Here is a 22,523-nt window from a genome sequence, read left to right as displayed (position 1 = left end):
CATGATGTCCCCCTGCAAATAGGGGGCGGGCTGGGGGTCCGTGGCTCTGTCTAGCAGAGACCGTGATGGTGATGGTGATGGAGGTGATGGTAGTGGTGATGGTGGTGATGGTGATGGTGACAATGATGGTGGTGGTGGTGGTGATGGTGGTGATGGTGGTGGGGCTGGTGGTGGTGATGGTGATGGTGGCGGGGACTGTGATGATGGTTTTGTGGTCAGTGGTGACATCTAACAAAGAACTTAGCCCTTGGCCCTCTTGAAGAGTGTCTACACTGACTCTAGGCGGGTAAGAGGTGCCATACCGAAGGGACAGTAGGAGGCGTCTTCGCCAGCCCAATTCTGGTGCCGTGCACATTCCTATGGGAAAACCTCGGCATCCCCACAGCGCCCACGTTGAGCAAACGCGAAGCACATCCCTGCCGTGGGTTTATCTATTTGGTTTTGGAGCCACGTGCAGCGGAACTCAGCGCTCGCTCCTGGCTCTGCACTCAGGATCTACCCCGGCAGGTCTGGGGTTGAACTGGGTTGGCCGAGTGCAGGCAAGCGCCGTCCCCAGTGCTCTCTCACCCGCCTCTGCATCTCAGTTCTGGACAGGCAGTGTGGGGTCTGCCCGGGGCGAGTCCTGAAAGAGCCTCTGGCAACATCCCCCCTCATCCCCGTCCTCCTGATGGCAGCACCTGATGGTGATTCCCACATGCAGGCTGGGGCACCCCGGGGGGTCCCGAAATTGGCTCCAGCCGATGCCAGGAGCCCGGGACACGAGACCTGGGAGTGATGTGCGGGCAGCACGGGGAAGTGCGTTTCCAGATTCATCGCGGCGTCCCGGCCGGGTGCTGTGTGTGGGACCTGGGGGAGACCGGGGCTCCCCGTGGAAGTGGCATTGGGGCTGCCGGCCAAGGGGCCCCTGTGAGAGCAGGTGAGCACATTGGACACCGCCCCCGCCCCCAAAGAGGTGCTGAAGGAACTGCTGTCACCGGCTTGTGCGAGTGACGGGGTCACGGGGTGCAGGGGACCCTCTACTCTGCTCAGAGGCACTCGACCCCAGGCGACCCATGACACTCTCGTCCCTCCTGCCCCCAGGCTGGATGCCGAGCCCGCCACGGCCACCAGGCACCTGCCTGCACCGAGGAAGTGCACTGAGGGTGGCCTGGCCGGCCTTCCTGAGCCTCAGCTTCTAGATTCCTCTAGAACATTCCGTGTGTGGTCTCTGTCCGACTCACTATCTTCCTCTCACCCATCGGTGGAGCCTCGTGCATCTGCCGGCAACACGTTTCCTGCAGCAATGGACCTGCCAAGTCAGGAGACCCCGTGGGATGGAGGGACGAAGGGGAGTGGGTGGGCTCAGTGCCCTGCTCTGGGGGGCTGGTCAGGGCTCGGGCTAGCTGGGCGGGGCCCCGGGACACCCACATTTCTTTTTTTCTTTAAGTCACTTTTTTTAAAATTATTTTTTATTAGTGAAACACCATGAGGTACAGTTGTAGACTGACAAATTTTTGTGCTTGGGTTTCAGTTATACAATGATCAAGTACCCATCCCTCCACCAGTGCCTATTTCCCACCACCATGGATCCCGGTATCCCTCCCACCCCCGATTCCTTCCATCTCACCCTGCCTCTGTGGCAGGGCATTCCCTTTTGTTCTCTCTCTCTTATTGGGTGTTGTGGTTTGCAAAAGAGGCAATGGGCGACAGTCATGTTCGGTCCATAGTCTACTTCCTGCATGCTTCTCCCATCCTGGGAGGATCCTCCCAACACCCTTTATTTGACACCCCATTTCTAACTTGCGTGGGCAAGCCCGGCCAATGGGATGGAGCCGGAAAGCCGCGAGGCCACACTTGGGAGCTGGTCCTGGGGGGCCAGGTCTCCCCTTCTCTCGGTTGCACTCCTGCTTGGGAGCCTGGGGGGAGCCGGCGCTGTTGAGTTCACGCTCAGACTCGTGCTGACGGGCACTGTCCACTAACGTCCATCAGTGCTGACGAGTGCCCTGGCCCTCACCCCATTTCACTGCCAGTTCCAAAGACACACAAACATGTGTATGTCTGTGTGTGTGCACGTATGTGTGTGTCTGTGTGTGCATATGTATGGGTCTCTGTGTGTGTCTGTGTGCGTGTGCATGTCTGTGTGTCTGTGTGTGCGTGTGCATGTCTCTGTGTGTCTGTGTGTGCATGTGCATGTCTGTGTGTCTGTGTGTGCGTGTGCATGTCTCTGTGTGTGTGTTAAGGCTCCATCAACACTGCTGGTGCAGTGTACCCTCAGTCTGCGCCCTACGTCCACCTCGGTCAGCTGTTTCTGCGCAGATGACACCCGTTTTCTGGACCAGCGTTTGTGTCTGCTGTCTGTCACCCTTGTCCTCTTCATGGGCTCCATGGTCCAGTGTCTCTGGCACTCACCCGGGTCCGTGCTGCCCCGCCAGCAGGACCACAGCTGTGCTCCCGCGGGGATGCGGCCACAGTGGCTCATGGCGGGCTGCCTGATGCCACCAGAGCAGCGGCACCTTGGGGTGTGGGTGTGGAGTCTCTGTGGGGCTTCATTAGGGCTCATGAATCAGGCCGCATCACTCTGAGGGGGAAGGAAGTCCTGCCAGATGCCATTCAGAGAGAGACAGAGGGAGCGGGAGGAGGCGACGGGCAGGGCGAGGGAGGAGGGTCTGGGCCAGGAAGCGGGTTTTGGTTTTGTCTATCAAAACTCTAAGTGTTAATTCTACTATAAACAGGCTACTCCAGTTACAGTAAAGTTAAAATGAAGGAAGGATGAAAAGGAGAAGAGGAGAAGGAGGAGGAGGAGGAGAAGAGGAGGAGGAGGAGGAGGAGGAGGAAGAGGAGGAGGAGCAGGAGGAGGAGGCATGTTCCTTCTCCGTGCTCTTCGCGCCACCACAGGGCACAGCCCCGAGGGAGGCTTCGGGGCTCCTGTCCACGGAGTCACTGGGCCTGAGGGTCTGGGCGCAGTGATGGGCCCTGAGGCAAGGCACACTCGTGGGGCTGGGGCACCAGTTCGTCCCTTTTGGTTCCTCTCGTGGGACCCCGGGGGCCTTTGGGGCCAGGTCGAGGGTGCGTGTCCGGGGGTCTCCGAGGGCCCCTTCGGCCGCGTGTCGGGGGCCCCGTCTGACCCGAGCCCCTCTCGGGGCCTGTGCTGAGTGACCCAGCCCACTTACCGCTGCCCCTTCCAGCAGGCAGAGTTCCCCCCGTGCCCCTGCCCCCCGCTGGAGCAGGAAGTGAGCAGGTGAGCAGGCCGTGGGGGAGGGGCTGCTGGCCTGAGGGGGGTCCCCCCCGCCCCCCCCCGCCCCTCCGGATCCTGCAGTCACATAAACAAACTGCTGCCTTTTGATTCTATAATTTTATTTCAAAGGAAAAAAACCAACGAAACAACCTTTGCGTTTGGGGGGGGGGGGGTTATCTTACACTTAGGAGCGCGGAGGAGCGACGGCGCCGGGGACCCTGGGACAGCGGCAAGGCCAGCGGGTCCAGGCCGGCCGCAGGGACGCACCCGCACGGGCTCTGCAGGAAGGACCCAGACCAGAGGCCCCGGGGGCAGCCGGAGCTGACGGTGAGGGGCCAACCTGCAGGGGCCTGGGGACACGCGGCCCTGAGCTGAAGGAGGCGGTGCTGAGGGGCTTGGGTGCCCCAGCAGAACAGGAACCGGGAGGTGGCGTGGAGCAGGCCAGACCCCGGGGCCGCCGTCCTGACTGGGCACAGCGGCAGCGAGAGGAGCCATGGTGAGGGGTGCCCCCGCCCTGGGCGACCCCCGGCCCGTCCCCGCTCCGGGCAGCCTCGCCGGCCACGCTCAGGCCTCCTGGGCCTCACTGCCGTCCCTTTGGCTCTGGATCACCGTGGCCGCGGGGGCGCCGTCCTGCGTGTAGATGACCATGCTGGTCAGCTGCTCGGCGCCGGGGCCCACCCCGGCCTGCAGGAGCTCCTGCGAGTCGGCCGCCTCGATGACGGTGTGCGAGAACACGGGGTCCTGGGCGCCGGGGGGCAGCTCGGTGACGATGTAGTGGGTGGGGCCGTCAGGGAAGCCGCCGCCCGCCTCGCGCACCACGGCCTGCACCAGCTCCTCGGTGACGATGATCTGCGAGATCTCACCGTCGGCGGCGGCCAGGCCGGCATGGGGGTGCGCGGGGGCCCCCTGCACGATGATGTGGGGCCCATCCCGCGCCAGCATGTGCACGGCGCCCTCGGGGTTGAGGATGACCTGCGTCACGCCCTCCTTGGCCGCGTCCCCGCACACGGCCAGCTGCAGCACGCCCTGCACCACCTTCTTGAGGGCCGCCTGCGCGCGGCCCGGGGAGGCGGGGGGCACCGCGGACCGCCCCAGCGGGCTCAGCGCCTCCGGGGGCTCGGCCGGGCCGTCCTGTGGGCCGGGGGGCGTGTCTGGCCCGGGCAGCAGCTGCAGCACGTCCTTGGGGCCCGGTGGGCCCTTGTCCTCGGCGCCACCCAGCTCGGTGACGGCACACAGCAGCGCGTCCAGGGCCGAGGCCGGGTCAGTGGGCGCCAGCTCCCCGGGCTCGGGCTTACCGGCCTCCTGGCCGCCGGTGCCTCCCGGGCTGTGGGGAGCGTCCCCCCCGGGCCCCTCCACCGCGCCGCCCACCACCACCACCTGGGTGACCCCGCTGTCCAGGGCCCCGGCCGCCCCGCCGCCCCCGTGTGGGCTGCCCTGGCCGCCGGTGATCACCTGCCCATCCTCCGTGATGTGTACCACGCGTGCCACCTGGCCGGCCAGCGCCAGCGTCTGCAGCGTGGCGGCCGCCGTGTCCTCCGCCGACGCGTCCAGGGCGAACTCGCCGTCGTAGCCCTGGATGATGATCAGCTGCTGTACCTCCTCGGCCGCCGCTGGACGCCGGCTGCTTCGGGCCGGGGTCTCATCCGCCAGCGCGGCCGCCGTGAAGGGGCTGTCCGTCTCCACGAAGGTGGCGCCCTGGCCCTTGAGCCGGCACTCGTAGGACTTGGACACGATGCCTGGGGAGAGAGGGTGCTAACGTTAGGGGCGGGTGCAGGGCGGTGGGCCTGGACCCCCGCTGTCCCCACTGCCCTGCGTGCCGTCCCCACGGCACCTCCACCCCCTTTGCTGGCCTTGCCTGCCGGGCACACGCCTGTCCACCCTCTGCTGGGGTCGGGACAGAAGCTAGGACGGGTGGGGGGCGTGGAAGAGCCGCCGAGATCCGGCTCCTGGGGACACTCGCAGCTTCTCTGAACTTGGGGCGGGAGAAGCCACCTGCTGACCACTAAAGTCAGCCACGTGGGTGGATGCCATGGCCTGACCCCAGCACGGGCGGTTGCGGGGACACGGCGATTGGTAAAGGGAATTGCTGAATCCAAAGCCCGTCCTCGGGTTCAGCGACCGAGTAACTCTGGTCACTGTCGGTCTGGCCCTGAAGACCTGCCTATAAACGGCTCCGTCAGATGGAGAAAGATCCGCCCGGGAGACGCGTCCCCTGGGCCGGTCAGGCTGACGCGGACTGGCGCGGCGGAGTGGACGGCCACAGGGACGCGGGTCTTGGGCATCCTGTCGGCAGACCGGGCTGCACACCCGCGGCCCCCGGGAGCTTGGCACTCAGGGCACCAGCTCCTGACGGAGGTTCTCAGCAGCCCTGCTCCTCAGACAGGCGGAAGCGGCGACTCGCCCGAGTGGCCCCTGGGTGGGCAAGAGCGCGGGCAGGCGCTTCTCCAGAAGGTTCTCTCGCGGCCATGAGGTCTGGCTGAACAGAGCCTCCCCGCCTGCCTCAGGCCCCGCCACCCGCAAGGCCCAGAGCCCGCCGCGGTGGCGGAGGCTGGCAGGAGGCTCCCGGCTGAGACGCTGGACCGGGCTCGTCGTCCCAGAGGCCCCAACGGCGCTGAAACCCCAAAATGCCCTGCAGGAGTGGGGACCCCCGGGCGGGCAGGGGCCTGGAACCTGCCCACCGCCTCTGTGCCACGCAGCTCCACGACCGTTCCCACTTTTCCCCACACGATAAATACCTTACGCTTTTGTTAAGCTTACATTTAATTAAAATGTACAGAATTTGTGCCGTGAACGCGAATGAAACAAATAAAACAAGGGCCCCCTCTTTTGAAGGCATACGTTGTGAATGAAAAATGCCATTACGGGCTAAAGAATTTTGCAGTAAACAGGGCCTACAGAGAGAAGTTTCCCCCGTAATGACATCCATAAAATACACAAATGGCACTTTTAGCGCCATCCTGAATATGGCATTTTCTGTGCTCTACACACAATCTAAATGGTTTGATCATAGAGCATAATACTCCATTGGGTTTATAGAACAATCAATGTTCCATAAAATGATGTATTTATCCAATAGTCGACTCAGCAGCGCTGGCGTATGACGGGGCAGGACGGCCCGGACTCCTCTCCGAGCACACGCCAGCTGTAAAACTTATCTCCACGCACTTCGGCAGCTTCATCTCATCTGCCTCAAGTCATTTGTTGGCGCCTCGGCCTGGGTTAAAAAAAACTCGCAATAAAAATTCATAGGATCTTCGGGAGAATGAACGCCCGTGACAACAGGAAGGTCACACTGTGTCTCCACTCAAGGGGTCAGAGGTCGGCGGCAGTTAGAAGAGCGAAAGTAGATTTCATGCATCGCGTAGCAGATAAAGACGGCATTACCCGGGCCGGGCGCGGGGCGGGCGCGGCTCCCACAGCCCGGCTGGCGGCCGGCACGCTCGGCTCCCGGCGCTGGCCCGGGCCGTGGCTGGGCCGGGCACCCTGGCCGCGGGAGCTGGCCGGGCGGAGGCAGCGTCGCCCAGGGAGACCCGACCAGAGCAGGCGACCCGGGACTCCTGAGACCCTCTGCTTGGCACCCACCAAGTCCGGCTACTGGAATAGTCACGCCAACGCGCTGCAGCCGGATTCTAAGGCCAGAAACGAGTTTTCCAAGTGAAACGAAAAATCGATGAAAACGCAACCTTTGACAAGTTTCAGAGTTGGAGGAACGGTAGCTTTTGAGGCGGAGGAGGGGGGGCTCACACCTGGCCGTGCTTGGGGATCACTGGTGGTGCTCGGGGACCCTCTGGGGCGCTGGACATCGAACAGGGGTCGGTCACATGCAAGGCCAGCGCCCGGCCTGCTGGACAGTCACTCCGGCCCCGTAAGTCACTCACAGCACTCATCACCGACTGCCGACCCGGTGACTCTGGGGCGTGCTCACCCGCAGGGAGGATGACCTGGTGACCCCGCAGGACACCCCAAGCCCATCAGGAGAAAGCGCCACTGTGCCTCCCACATCCAAGGAGCCCCCGTCCAGGGTGGCAAGCCCCGCAGAGAGGGCCGGCTGGCGTCTGCGGCTCTGGACCCGCCTGTCACTCCCAGGGGTGCCAGATGAGTTCTGGTGGCTTAGGGGAGTCCCACCCAGCAGGGCTCCGTGTCCGCCTCTCACCGTCTCTCTGGTCGCACTCGTCCACTGGGCAGCCACGGTCACTGCCCCGAGTGAGCCGTGCTCAGTGGCCTGAAGGGCGTGGCGAGACCCTGGGAGTGTGCTGGGAGGTCTGGTGCCCTAACGGTGAGGCGGGGACTCGGGCCCAGGGGAGAGACGTGTGTGAGCACGTGTGTGTGCGTGTGCGTGTGCGTACGTGTACGCGGGCATGTGTGCGCGTGCCTGTGTGACGCCCTAACTGCAAAACAGGAATCCAGCTCAGGAGTTCGAAAGGTGTGGGTGCATGCATGCGTGTGTGCGAGTGCGTGTGCACATGTGTGTGCATCCCCTGCTGTGCCCTGCCCTGCAGTGCCCCCTCCCGAGCTGCCTCACAAGCACAGCCCGGCGGGGTGAGTGGCGGGGGAGGGAGGAGAGAGCCTGGACATGCAGTGCCAGGGACCATGGCAGGGCCGAGCCGACCCCTCCGGTGTGCAGCCCCACCTGCAGAGGGGCCGGGGAACAGCCGCATGCCACGGTGACACGGTGACAGGCGAGGGATGACGGGCGCGTGCCAGCGGGAGCCCTGAGAAACTGGCGTCCCTCACCTGACCGCGCTCAGGGCTGGCGGGAACCTGGTGGCCCCAAGGGCCTCCGACCACAGTCCCCCGAGCAGACGCTGAGCTGCTGCTGCCCCTCACCTCGCCTGAGCAGACACGGGACGGCCGAGGCTGGGCCAGCGGGGCAGGTGCCGGGCCTGACAGGGCTCAGGAGGAGCCGGTGTCCCCGGCCCGCCTGTCCAGACCTGCAGGCCAGCCCCGGGTCCCGGCTCCTGAGGGTCTCCTCCAGGATGCTTCTAGAAGAAACAGCCTGGGCCTGAGTGGGAGGAAGCGTCCCTGCTGGTCACTGCCCAGCCCTGGCTGTGGGGTCTCCGCAAGCCCTGGTTTCCTCACCACCTGGGGTCTGGGCGCCCACAACACTGCGGGGGGCCCGGCACATCAGCGAGCGCCAGCATCCTGCGTCCTAGCTCAGAGGGCCTGACACTGTCAACGAGGGAGGCGACTCCTGCGTGAGCCCGAGGAGGCCCTCCGGGCGGATGCAGGTTTCTGGGGGGGCAGAGCATGGCTCCAGCCCACATCGGGGAACAGGGAGAGAAACGCCCCTGGCCTCAGGGCTGCTGCGGCCGTGGTCACAGCCTGCTGGCGCCACTCCTGGTGAGTGTGGGGTCAGGCCAGCCAGCACCAGCACAGGGCGGGGCCGTCAGGGCTGTGAGACGCCCGTCAGGGTCTGCGGAAAGGAAGCAGCCGCTGTCAACGCATCAGAGCCAAACAGATGCTCCCCGCGGAGCAGAGACCCTGGGCAGAGAATGCCCCAGGGCGAGTCTCCCCCGGGAAGCTGTGGCAGGGCTGTGCGCCATGACCCTCACAGACAGGCCAGTGGTTGACAACTGTCCAGCCGGAGAAACTGCAGGTGGGCCTGGAGGGGGCGCTCAGGGCTCACCACCGGCGGTTTGTCCCATGGGACCATGGGAGACTGCAGCCCCTGGTCCTCCCACGCCCGCAGGGTGTGCTGGTCCTGGTGCTCCAGGGCGTGTCTGCGCATGGATGGGTCGTGTGGGATGGGGGGTGCCCATCTTCCCCTGACCAGTCCCCGTGGCTTCCCCTGGCCCAGGCCGTATCCCCCCACAGAACTGCGGCCCGGGAGCCCACAGGGACCAGTGAGCGGCCAGCCCCCACGGCTGCGACGGGGGTCTGTCCCACGCCCACAGCACCGGCCCATCCTGCGGCCAGGTCTGGGTGTGGCTCAGGCAGTATTCCTACACCCCCACGAGGGGCGGCACAGGGTGGGGAAGCGTGCATCTGTCTGTCCGTCCGTCCAACCATCCGTCTGTCCGAACTGGGCAGTCCGTTTGGGAGAACTTCCGGGACAGCACCCAGGAGTGGTGGTCAGACCGGGCTCAGCGGGGAGGTCAGAGCCCAGGGCCAAGCCACCTGAGGGGCTCGGCCCGGTAGAAGGGGGGTCTCTCCCAGGCCGCTCCTGCTTAGGGGCGCCGTCCACCTCCGAATCGCGTCAGCCTGAGTTCAACCATCTTTGGTCTGTCTGGGGCTGCCAACGCGGCCGCAGCTCTGGGCACCCACAGCTGACTTGGACATCCGGGAACCCGGGCGTTCCAGCTCTTAATGATTCTCCGTTCAACACACATTAACATCGAGTCAGCGTCAGCTCGCGGCCGGCTTTTAAGGAATTCATCATTTATTTTAATGAATAATCCACTGGGAGAGACGGGCGTGATCGATGGGCACAATAAATAAGCACCAAGTGGGTGCACGGCGTCCACGCGCAGCCGGCCCTGGGGAAGTGCTGGTGTGGCCGGGGCCGACGGGAGAGGCCGGCAGGGGACTCGCCAGGACAGAACGGGAACCTGGCAAGGGCCACGACAGATGGCAAGGAAGCCACTTAGGGCGTGGGCATGCGTGTGCGTGTGTGTGTGCGTGTGTCAGGGTGCGACGTGTGTGAGACGGGGCCCATGTATATGTGTGTGGGGGGGTACCTGTGTGTGTGAGGGGACCCCTTTGTATACTGTGTGTGCGGATGTTTGTGGGGGGTGCCGGTATGTGAATGTGTGTGAGGGGGACCTGTGTATGTAGGTGAGAGCAGGGATGTATCTGTGTGACGGGGACGGGGTCCCACGTGTATGTGTGTGTGTGGGGGGGATGTGTGTGTAAGGGAGATTCATGTGTGTGAGGGAGCCTGTGTGTGGGGGGGGCATGTTTGTGCGCAAGTCAATGTGTGTGTGAGGGGGATCCGTGTGTGTGTGTGAAGGGGCACGTGTGTGCAAGTGTGTAAGGGAGAAATGTGTGTGTGTGTGTGTAGCTGTGTGAGGGGAGAGGTGTCACTCAGCACAGCAAGACGACTGTTTCCACATGGATTCCGGGGGGTCAACATGTGCATTTGCTCCCGAAAGGCAGTTCTGGAGACTTTCACCTGGGGGTCAGCCTGGTCAGGGCCTGGCCCCGAGGTGTCACCTGTGTCCTCGCCTCTCTGGAGTGCTCACCCTCAGTGGGCTGCCGACGAGTGTCAGGCCAGCAATCCAGCGACTGCCTCGACGGGCGGTCGGGCGGGCCTGAGGCTCACAGAGGGCAAGAGGCGCCTCCACCCTCAGACCCCACAGGATGGACGCACACTCCGCAGCACGCCCCACAGAGGAAGAGACCGAAACATCCATGTCTCAAGAAAAACGACCACGCACGAGGAAAACACGCCACTTACAAATCAGTACTCGCAAAGAGCGTGTTCTCAAAACAGTTAAAACATAAACAGGCGCTGCAGTCAAGGGTTACCAGCTCAGCTGGACTCAGCCCTGGACCAGGAGTTCTCCCGTGAGTCAGAGCGGGCTCTGCTGTGACTGACAGGTGGGGGGCAGGACTGACAGGTGGAGGGCGGGCTCTGCTGTGACTGACAGGTGGGGGGGCGGGCTCTGCTGTGACTGACAGGTGGGGGTGGGGTCTGCTGTGACTGACAAGTCTGCCACAGAATGGATGCTGGGATGGATGAGGCTGCAGAAAGGCCTGATGCCAGCTGGTGCAGGGCACAGGCACTCCTGTGCCCAGGGTGAGCCCTGCAGACTCGGGAGTGCCCGGCTCACCTGCCCACAGGTTCTACCCAGAACCAGGCCCCCAGAGCCTGTCCCTGCTGGGAATTCTTACTCTTGCGCCAGCAAGCCCAGAGGACACGCGGGGACAGAGGTGGCCGTGGACAGCCCACAGAGGGGCAGTGCTGGCTCATGTGCTTGCCAAGGGCACTGAGCTGCATCTGCCCTGCTCCTGGGTCCCACGAACGTTGCTACAGGGGACTCCGGCCCACTCGCACCCACCCAGGCAGGGACCCCAACATGCCTCAGCCCCAGGCTCGCCTGGAACCCTGCCCACCCTCTCTCTGGCACATGTGGGGGCGCGTTTCTGGTCCCTCTGCCTGCCGTCTCACACATGCATGGGGTCAGGTCTCGCCCTTGGGTTTCCCTGGAGGTGCGCGGGGCCTGGCCAGCAGTCTCCAAGGGCCCAGGGGAGACCCAGGGGAGAGGGCAAAGGTGGTGGTGGGGCTGGGCTCCCCCAGATCTGGCTGCAGGGCGGGTCTCTGTGAGTTCCGAGCCTTCCTGGGAGCAGGGAACATGGGACACCCACCCACTCACGGAGACAGCTGAACCTGAGCCCAGAGAGTCATGTGACGAACTGCTCCTACGTCTGGGGGTGTGGGGACTGGCTCACAGAACCACGTGCAGCTGCGTGCCCGGGTGCCACCTGCCCACCTGATGTGGGGCTTCTGAGCAGGAGCTCTGTGGAGGGACCGAGACTCGAATCAGCTTCCCTGGGAGGAGGGGCCGGGAAGGTGCTGCCACCGGGCTGTGACACGGGAGGCCTGGAAGATAAAGGCGTGTTCAGTCTCGGCCACCCCTCAGAGCATGGTCGTCTCAGCAGAAAGTAAGGAATTCTGAATGCCACCACGTAATGATATGCAACAGCTTAAAAAAAAAACTGAACCAAACTTCACCTGGTTTTGGTTAGATCTCACATACTTAGAATTGATTTTCGACCAAATACGATCAATATGCCAGTTTCAGCTGATAGCCTACAACTGTTTCACTCTCCCCGTCTGACTGTGCCGACACAGCCTCCCTGTCAGACAGACCCCCAGCCTCAGAGAAGAACGACGGCGACATGGCCAGTGACTGGGCTCAGGTCGGCGGCCAGCTCAACAGGTCGGCAGATGTTCCCAGCCTGGAGAAAAGAGGAGGGGTGGCCCTCAGCTATTGGCCGGGGGTCCCAGGGCAGCGTGGTCAGGTCTGTGGGGGTCTAAGGAAGGGGCGGCCGGAACACAAGAGGCCCAAAGGCCCCCGTGCTAGCTCTGGGCCGTGTCCACACCCTGCCAGCCAGGGCCCGTCACTCACGGGCAGCTCCATCGTCTGCTGGGCATGGTCACTCACCATTCGGCAGTATGTTCCTCAGCCACCCCAGTGGGCCGGGCTCACAGACAGGCAGACCCAAGGGGCCATGAGACTCTGATTCCACGTCCTCTGATGTGGACAGAGGCAGCCTGAGCCCAGGCCTCCTGGGGTGAGAAGGGGGTGGGGGCACAGGCGTGGGCCCTGCTGTCCCTCCCTGTCTCTCTCAGGTCCAGGCCTGTGGCCTCTCAGCCTCTCACAGCACCCATGGCCCCAGGTCCTTCTGCTTGGGGGCGGCCAGTGGCCAGCAGGGACCAGTGGGGGGTCTTCTTTCTCCTGGTCGGAACCCCGAGGCCCTGATGGACATGGGTGTCTCTTCCCCTGCAGAAGCTTCTGGGCAGCCCTGTGGGCAGCTGTGCTGACCACGCCTGAGCACTGCCCGGCGCCCGGGAGGGCCCCCAGCTGGCCGCCTGCACATGGCACACTCCACACATCATCCCGGTGGGAGCCAAGTGCCACAGCTGTGACCCCTCATGGCCGGTCCCCAAACAGGATGGGCTGGGGACGCTGCGTCAGCCCCGACTACAGCAGGAAACTTGTCTCTGGCCTATGTCCATCATCTTTTTTCCTTTTTTTTTTTTTAAAAAAAAATACCTGGGGGCCACAGCCGGCAGTGCTCAGGTGCCAGGGATGAACCTGGGTGGGTGGCGTCAAGGCAAACGCCTGTCGGCTACCGCCTCTGTCCCCCCAAACACCAAGAATGCGCCCAGAGACCCGGGGCTGAGATCTCCAAGCCTGCTTGGATCGGGACTGGGCCTCCTCCACCCCGCTCCCCAGTTTTCCAGTAGCCTGGCAGTCACACCCACAAACTGCTCCTGGCGCCATGCAATCTCATCAGCGGCCAAGATCCAGAGACGAAAATGAAGGTCCCGGAAGAGAGTGAGGCAATATTTCCTGGAGCACAAGGCCGCATCTGTGGCCTCTTCTACTCTGGCCCACTGATGTACCTAAAGCAGCACACACGTGTTTGGTTTTGACAGACCCGCTTGTATTCTCTTATACACGGGCTTCAGGGCTCCAGAACGAAATACAACAACCTTCACACACTTCCCTCTTACTCTGGGAGGAAGACGCTCGCTGGTGGGGTGGGTGTTTAAATATTGTCTGTCACGAACTACTGTGAACTACTTTATGAAAATAAAATGTGAAAAAAAAAGAACGCGCCCAGAGCCCAAGGCGGGAGGGAAGGTGCGTGCCGGGCTCTCCCCAGCAGCTGCCTCCTTGTCACTCCCCCTCTGTATTCCCTGCCCTGCAGCGGGGTCTGGGACCCCAAGCCCAAGGGCGCCCGAGGCCGTCAGCACAGGGCCTGGGGCCGGGCAGCCGGACGGTCGGGGAGACGCTCTGCCCCAGGCCCAACACGTGGGTGGATGATCCCTACCGGGTGGATGTGGGGGCCCGGACTGGTCCCCTCGAGTCGGCTCCGGCCCGGCTGAACCGTAGCCTGCTCACCCACCCACCAGAGCTGGCAAACAACAGACGCAGCTCATGAGACTGAGACGCAGCCGAAATATTTCCCCGGGGAAAGGCAGGAAATTGAGCCGTTCCTCACGACGGAGATGCTGGAACCGTAACCCGCATCAGCCACAATCACCGTCAAACGCCCGCGATCAATCGTGGGGAGAGACGGGCTCCACGCGCGAGAGGGGAGAGGAGGGAAGGGTGAGCTCGGAACGGCCGGAGACGTGCAAACTGAGGACTTCCAAGTGTTCAGGAGATATTAAAAAACATTTAAAACAAATGATCTGACAGTTGCAAATGCAGGATAACACCTAGCTGAATTATAGAAACAGTGTGGATAATTACTTTTTTCAGGCGTTCGGGCGCTGCGGACCAAGGTCCTGTCTGAATTTCCCTGCAGCGCAGTTAACGCACAGACTCTCCATCCCCTGTCACATCCGCCGAGGGTCTTTATCATGCACACATCAGCGAGGAGGATGAGAGGCGGCCAGGATTCCAGCAGTCTGCCTTTGAAGCATCCGCACGTTAATTACTGCACTAATTATGGTTTTTGAATAACTAACTGAAGTAAGCAGCCGAGGGGAGGGGCACCAGCCCAAGACTGAGAAAATACTAGTTACTGAATCATCCCTGGAAACTGACACAGGGAACAGGTCTCAAAGAAGCGGGAGCAGGAGCTCCTGGAAGACAGGCCTCGTCAATAATTAGGGCTCCGAAAAGCAGAAAGAAACGCGATTTCTTAATGGCAAGTGCATTTAAACTGTTATCTAAAGATCTGAAGGTAAGCCCGCTTAATTCACTGCTTCTTCTTTTGTTATTAGGAAAACATAATTGTTCCAAATAATTAGCACTAGAGTACATCACCAGTTGACAACAAAATTATAGAAATCTCCATATTCCGATCCCCCTAGCTGGCTATTAGGAGCAGCTTCTGATCATAACCCATTAGTTGAAGTGCTGTGAGTTCTTGATTGCCAGCAAATGCCCTCGGAGATCTGCCGAAGTTAACAGGCGCTCTTTGTGCAGGGCTCCTGACAGGGCGAGGCCGGGCTTCCCACAGCTGCCACACACGGCCGCCTGCCACGGAACGGCAAGGCGGCTCCCAGCCCTTTCTTCTCGAAACCCCCGTGCAAGCTCTCTGCTTTGCCTAAAGCCCCCCGCGCCCCCCACCAACACACGCTTCCCGAGGGGGCCACAGCCCCCCAGGGGCCGTCCGGCTGGGCGGCTCGGCCCTGCTTTCGCCCGAGGATCTCGGTAAGCCGTCACGAGGGCCGCGACATCTCAGAGGCTTCCCACGGAAGGAACAGCCCTGGGAGCCGTGTCAGGGCCCTCGCCTCGCTACGGGGAATCCGAAACAAGCTAACCAGCACCCCGGTCCGACCCGCCTTCCGCAAGGCAGAGGAGGAGAGAGACAGAGCCACAGGTCCTGCCCGCAGGGAAGGCCGTGGAGACGCCCACGGCCAAAGCCAGACGCCCCCAACGGGCACCCGCGCGGCAGGGAGCGCTTTACTGATCAGCTGAAACTGGCCCGTGGACACGTGTGGGGATGAAAATCTCGTGACTTTTATAATCGGCGATGCCACTTCAAGTTACTTTGGAAATTCTTCTGCGTTCACAGCTTAGCCGATAAACCCACAACGCTTCATGCTTTTATCCCACGAGGGGTAACTTTGATTACTCTGGTAATTAATGATGTGGGAGAGGAACAGGGATTTTCTGTTAAGATTGGAGTTTGAAGTTAATTAGTCTTCACGTTATGATTTGCTGATTAATTATGGATATTTAGTTATAAAGAGAGATGTTAATTATTAATCTCAAAAAATCATCTAGTGCAATTAACTAAAACTTTGACATCAGTTAAAATTCCCATTGAGCATCACTTCTGGGATTATCAATTAGCGGGCGGAGGCCGGGGCCGGTGCCGCACGCAGCCTGGGACGGGCCGACGTCTGGCTCCGCCACGCCCTGCCCTGCCCGGATGGAGAGCCAGGGGGCGGGGGCAGCCTGTCTAGGGGCTTCAGAACAACGCGCTCCCTGGAAGTCCCGCTGGAGCAGGAGGTGGGCACTGCCCAGGGGCGCGGTGCCCCAGGCCGTCGGGGGCTGGCCCGACGGGGATGCCAGGCAGCCGAAGGTGGCCCCGCACTGGCCTGGCTGAACAGTGTGTGCCAGGAGGCGGCCGAGCCCACGGCCCGGGCCCTCATTAGAGCTGATTCCCAGAACCCGGAACCACCGTGGCCCTTACGAGACGTCTTTCCCCGGTCCTTCCTCCTCCGTCTGTCTCGGTTACCAAGGAGGGGAGGGGGAGGTGATTAAGGAGAAGGGTTAAAGCCCGGAGCATCACGGGCTCACCGCTGTCCTGGAATTTCCCTGGAACCCAGACTCAGAACAGGGATCTGTTTACATTATCTCTAGATCATCTTGACAATATTTATTCTCTATTTACCTAAATGAGGCAATATGATGATATTTATTGCTCAGAACGGCTAAATATAGACCTTTCTTGAGCACTCAGAACCATGGTGGGAGGTTTTGCTCTAATCTACATCTTTAAACTGACAAGCTAGAGAATTCCTAATGAATGCTTGCTTTCATCTGGATGTCTGTGTGTACTTGACAGTATAAATATTTAGCAATATCGGAGTCAGCTTGTGATTTTACCCAGATGGACTGATTGATGCCTTGGCTCGAAGCTGCCAAAGACAATCCACGTCGTTATATAAGCAATTTCCCTCTTCCTTCCTAAGAAGCAATTAGGTGGCCAAAGGCAGCAACCCCAAAATAGTAGGAATACTTCTAGTATCAGCTGACAAGTCTGAGGGGTAAATAAAATATGGTACTTAAATTATTACCACTTTACTTTCATGAATCACGGGATTAAAGCTTTCACTTCGAAAGTACATATAAATTGCAGGGTTTCTTATGTCTGTAATTTGCAAGAATCTAAGTTAAAATACCAGCTAATCAGTCAACTCGCATTCACCTTGGGGAGAGTCCCACCCTTCCTTGTCATTTTTGTAAATTGCATGCCTAAGCGCCAATGTTATTTTGAGAAGAAAAGTCGCTTGTTGTCAATAACATATATTGCAGTCTAGTTAAAACAACATTTGTTAAGATTTAATCGCAAATGCAATCCTCCTTTAAAGTTTAGACAGAACGCTCAGAGAAATTCAAGGGACAGATAATAAATCATCGTCCTCATCTGGGTGTGAACGGGGACATCTGAGTCACCCAGGTACGCTGTTGGGACAAGCGGGACCAATTCTCCGGGGACAGACAGCGGCTCAGGACGGGGAGGGCCCCGGCCCCGGCTTTTGGTTTCTGTTTCATTTTTAATCTATCAACATTGTTCTCTTTGATGCACATCGGGGTGAGAACAGAATCCGGGCATCACAGCCATCTCCCTGTCTGCACCGTGACCAGCTGCCGGCCCTGCCCACAGTCTTCGAGGGCTCGATGTGCGATGCGGTGGCGGCTGTTTCTGGCCGGGCCGGAGTCCTGTACTCCTGCCAGGCTGTGCCCCAGCCGCTCCCCCACCCGTCTCTGCCACCTCGAGCGTCTTTGTTTTCTGTGAACTCATCCCAGTCTTTGTCTAGCCTGCAGTAACCCAAGAGAAAGGGCGGGCGGGACACTCTTCCTGACACCAGCACCTGCAGACACTGTCCTGGTGCCGAGCGCTCCCTGTCACCAGAGATCCCAGCCCACAGAATCCACCGAGTCAGAAACTGGCATCTGTGATGCATCCCCGAGGCGGCGAGCGGGCTGCGGTACCCCTGGGACTCAGACGACACCGGCTCCCGAGACAGCTGTCCTGGTGGCGTGGCGGCTCGGGCCTTGGGGCTCTTGTTTCTGAAGAGCAGCCTCGGCTGCTGGCTGAGGAAACCGGTGGGGGGGAGGCTCTGATTAGTGATGAGCCGGTTACTGGCCGACATACGAGGGTCTGGGGTGGACTCCAGCGACCCACGGCTGCACCAAGGTGTTCTGCAGCATGGCGTGGGCACTGCTGTTACCTCAGGGACGACGTGGATGGGCGCTCCTCTCGCCCTGGGATGACGTGGATGGGCGCTGGTCTCACCCCACGTGCCCTCTGATCAGGAGGACCCAGCACTCGGGCTGTGGGGTCCCGCGAGGCTCTGGAAAGACTGGATGCACAGTCTTTCTGGGGGCGTTGAGGGCGGGGCCTGAGGTCACACCCGGTGATGCTCAGGGCGGGCTCCTGGCTCTTGGCTCAGGGATCACCCAGCTGAGCTCAGGGCGCCAGATGGGATTCCTGGGACCAAACCTGGGTCGGCCGTGCTCACGGCAAGCGCCCTGCCCGCTGTGCTTCTGCAGGGTGTCTGCTTCCCTGCAGGGAGGGGGCTTACGAGACTTAGGACACTCACGGTGAGTGAAACCGTTCCTGCGCTTGGCTCTGGCCCATCCTCCAGCACCCGGCGCTGCCCCGGCTCTAACCCTCCTGGCCGCGCGGAGGCTTGCCTGCCTGCATGCGGGCAATAGCCTTGACTGCTTCCCCGGGTTACGGAGAGGCACGCGGTCAGTCCCACCGAGGCCCTGACATGTCCACACTAACTGCCCACGTGGCAGCATAACCCTACAGAGACGATCAAGAACCGAGGCTCTACTTGCTTCTCCTCGGCCACGCAGCAAGACGCCTCCGAGTCCCCGAGCACCTCGGCCAAGGGAGGGTGACGCCCAGCCGCCTTACGGTACGCCCGGAAGTACAGGGGCCCAGCCGAAGTCTGGTTCCCTTTTTAATAAAACTGCACCTACAGAGAAACACCTGGAAGCCTCCTGGGGTGACTAATGAAAAAGCCCAAAAGAGCCCAGGGAAGCCCAACAGGAGCAAAGACGGGGGACACATCCCCCTCGCTCTTAGCATCCGGCAGAGACGCAGAAGGACACGAAGAGTCCGGGGCGGGTGCTGGCAGCGTGTCGGGCTGGGAGTGCGCGCCTGGGTCCTCCTGCACGGGGCTGTTCTCCCACAGAACCTCAGGCTCGGGCACGTGGGGGACAGAGCTGGGGACGGGGGGTGGGGGTGGGGCTGAGTGTCAGCAGCTCCGCCCACAGTCAGAGGCCTGGGAAATGCACCTGATCGTCCTGGTCGATGGGACATGTCACAGCAACATGGTCTCCCTGGGCAGGGGCCGGGACGGGCTCCTGGTCCCTGCGGCTCAGTGCCATCACCCTTCCCCAGGAAGCCCCTGAGGAGCGTCAGAGACAGAAGAGGCTCCTCCCCCAGGAGTGAGCTCTGGGGCCAGCGGTGAGTCAGGGGCCCCATTTCTGCTGCAGGACCAGCCGCTTCCTCTGCCGAGTCATACCCTCGCCTCGGCCCCGTGGAGCCCCAGAGACCAGCGTCAAGCCCCCGCCACAGTCGCCCCCGGTCCCCCGGAGGGACAGAGTCTGGGCACTGCTGCCCGCTCGGCAGGAGAAAGGACGGGCAGTAACCCGGGCCTGCGTTGGCCTGGCAGGACACTCCTGGTGCTGGACACTCCAGCCAGGCCTTGGCTGTGACTCACCGGACACTGTGACTGTGGGCATAGCCAGAGTGTGGCGGGGCTTGTGGGGGGGTCTCCCGGGCCGGCCGTGCCGAGTGCCGGGTGCAGGAAGCCCCTCAGCGCCACGGCAGCGCGTCTGCAATCCCACAGCCGCGCTCTTTCCGGAGTCTCGCCCCGCGCACGGCTTCCGCTCTCAGGGAAACGTGCGACGTCCCTGCCAGAAGTTCAGAAGTTATCGCTTGGAAATCACGGGCTAATCTAGCCTATGCGAAGATGGATTTTTAATGAAAGTTTAATGAATGATAAATACTCGTTTCTTGATAAATGTTTAATTATGCCAATAATTACCAACTGCTGAAACTACTGTTGTGTTAATAATGGCATTTTGGTACACAAGCCGTTCCATGAGTCATGGTGCTAAAGATCAGAGCTCCATCTGTCTGATGCAAACTAGCAAAACAAAAGTCTAATTAATATTTTGATCAATTTTCTCCCGACTCGAAAGACTATCAGTGTCTTTAGAACGTTTGATCTCTTTTCTCTTCTTGGGAACCAGGTAGAGGCAGAACCCGTGTGGGGTGATCTCAGCACCCCGGGCCCGGTCAAGAGCCCAAGACAAACTGACTGGGGCTCACCGACGGGACTGCCAGGCCGCTGCTGACCGTGGGCCCGAGGGCCCGGACCTCCTGCCTGGCCGCACGGCTGGGCACACGCTCTGATATGCAAGGGGCCGGGGGCAGGAACACAAGCTGTTCAGGCAGACAAGGCCCTGCGTCCACGCGGGCAGCGGGGGCCTCACGGAGAGGTGGGCGCAGAGCCCACGCGACCCCGCACCAGGCGAGATCCCAGAGCCAGCCTCCCGCCTCTGGCCAGCTGACGGCACGGAGTCCTCTCCCCGGCCCCAAGGGGTGTGTGAAGGACAGCTGCCCGAGCTGACAGTGTCCAGGCCTCTCCGCTCAGCATCTCCTCGGGGCCCAGGAATGAGGGAAATGCGGCCCACAGTGTAAGTGTCAGGGCACACGCCCGCTCCCAACCACTCACCTGGAAGGCGCCCAGAGCACACAGGGAACTCCCCGACCTCTAGACGGAACCCAGGAACGCCTTCATCTGATCCCGGGCATGATCGTGGGACGGAATCCCAACCAAGGTGACAGTGCACAGTAACAGCACCACCTACTGCGCCCCGCGGAGGGAACCCACGGCACCCCTGGCCCCCAGGACATCCAGCGAGCAGGCCTGACGGGTCCAAGGCGACCCACTGAGCTTCCCAGCCCTCACCCGGCTCCTCCCTGGACACCAGCCCTGCCGTCTGACGGGTCCCAGAGACCCTCCTGGCTTCCGTCTGCACAGAATCCTGCCGTACCCGTCTGCTGCCCCCCACGCCCTACACACACTCGCAGGTTCTCGTTTCTCAGGCAGCAGCCTCGGTGCCGGGCTCCCCCGGGGACGGTCTGCCGTGCTCACGCGAGCCAGCACACAGAAACGCGGCCAACGGGGAAGAGACCAGTCACAGTGGGGGCCAGGGGCTCGGAGGGGGCGCTGGCACCCGCAGCCGCCCACCCCGGCCACTGTCCCCAGCACCCCTGGCGTGACTCTGGACACCACTGTGAGAACCCGGGCTCTGCGGCTGCCCCCCTGGGCACCTTGTCCACGGGTGTCTGTGCCTGCGTGACCTGGGCAGCGAGGCACAGAGGGTCACAGGGGGACAGAGGGACGTCCTCTTGGGCATGTGCCAGGGTCAGAGGGCAGCCAGGGTCGGGCTGGACCAGCACCGCACTGGCCGGTCACTACGGCCACCATGGGAGACGCAGCTGCAGGACGGCATGCACAGGACACCCCAACGCAGCGCCCGCTGCCGAGAGGGCCACTCACCCGTCACCTGGGGACCCCAGCTTGCCTCCCCCGCCCATCCGGACGGGACAGCGTCCAGCCAGGGCCAGCAGACGGGCTCCCAGCCTCCAGCCCACCAGCAGCCCACACGTGGCTAAGCCCACGGCTGACACCCCGAGCCTCCACCCGGTCCCACAGGAGACGCAGAGGAACCAGGAAGACCCCGAGGGTGTGGCCTCGGGCCCGGGCGCCTGTGCAGACCCCCTGCCTCCCTTCGGGGCAGCCAGGCTGTGTGGGCCCGACGCCCCCCAGCGCCACGCGGGAAGCAGTGAGCCCAGGGAGGGGTCCGGCCTGGCAGGAGTCGGTTGAGGGGTGGTCGCTGGCCTGCACCTCGCCTCTGGCCTCTCCCCAACATGGTACCCACCCCGATACCCCACAGCCTCTGCTCCCTGGTTGGCCGCAGCTGCCCCTCTCCTGCTGGGCATCCCGAGGCTCTGCCCATGGCTCTGCAGACGACCCTCGAAACGCAGGGATGGGTGCCGTGATGACGGCTGCCTCCACACCCCCGTCTCCCTTGGTCTGAGAGACCCCCGACATGTCCTGTGCACACTGGGGGGGGGGGGCTCAGTGCGCTCAAGGGCTCCCAGGGGCAGCTCCGCACACACCTGCCACACATGCCGCCCCCTGACACGAGCCCTCGCTGTCGTCCCCAACAGGACGCGGCTGCATTCCCCCCCGTGCAACTCCCCTCACCGCCCATCTGGTTTCGCGAGACAAACCCCAAAGAGACGGGCCGTGGTTTGTGGTGGTGCCAAGGCCGGGGCTGGGGGGTGGGGGGGCACGGGGAGAGCAAAGGCCCGAGGGCAGAGCCGCCTGCAGAGGACACGGGGGCCCTCGGGGGAGGGGAAGGGGTGCGGCCAACTCCCCATCAGCCCCCAGGAAACCTTCAAGGGGACAGTTCGACAAAACCAGACTCAAGTCCCAGCCCCAAGGCCTCTGGGGAGCAGTGGGGAGGAGCGGAGGGAAGGAGGCCGGGAGCAGCAGAGAATGTTCTAGAAGACGGGTTCCTCCCGGCCCGGCCGGAGCACGCGTGGGAACCGCCACATTTATAACCCTGTGCTGATATTCAAATTTTCTGTCTGAAGCCAAAGAAAGATTGAATACCCCGCTGTTGTGTGGCCAAGATTGAAGAGGTGTCTCCCTGACATTGTTCAAAGTTTATGAAAATATATGAATGCTCAAATGTCATTGGCTTTGCGCCTCCAACAGACTGTGGTCTTATGAGAAATCAGTCTTTTAATCAAAATGATTGAGTACCGTAAGGTCGAATCCAAAGATATCAGTTAATATCTAGAAACGTGCTATTTCTGCAAACTTTGCCAAGCTGTACATATTGTGGTGCAT

The 22,523-nt window shown here is 61.7% G+C and overlaps 1 protein-coding gene across 1 annotated transcript in view; it reads right to left on the bottom strand.

The window, feature by feature from the left end:
- Positions 1 to 3,369: 3,369 nt before the first annotated feature.
- ZNF407 (zinc finger protein 407) overlaps positions 3,370 to 22,523 on the bottom strand; it is a 332,396-nt gene continuing 313,242 nt past the window's right edge. The window contains exon 8 of the mRNA XM_056131528.1: positions 3,370 to 4,950. Coding sequence (XP_055987503.1) covers positions 3,779 to 4,950 — 1,172 coding nt within the window. The 3' untranslated portion in view covers positions 3,370 to 3,778. The remainder of the gene's footprint in view (positions 4,951 to 22,523) is intronic.

The sequence above is a fragment of the Sorex fumeus genome, unplaced genomic scaffold, assembly GCF_029834395.1.
Source record: "Sorex fumeus unplaced genomic scaffold, SorFum_2.1 ptg000092l, whole genome shotgun sequence".
In the NCBI taxonomy this organism is placed as follows: Eukaryota; Metazoa; Chordata; class Mammalia; order Eulipotyphla; family Soricidae; genus Sorex; species Sorex fumeus.
This window is presented reverse-complemented; position numbering and strand designations above follow the sequence as displayed.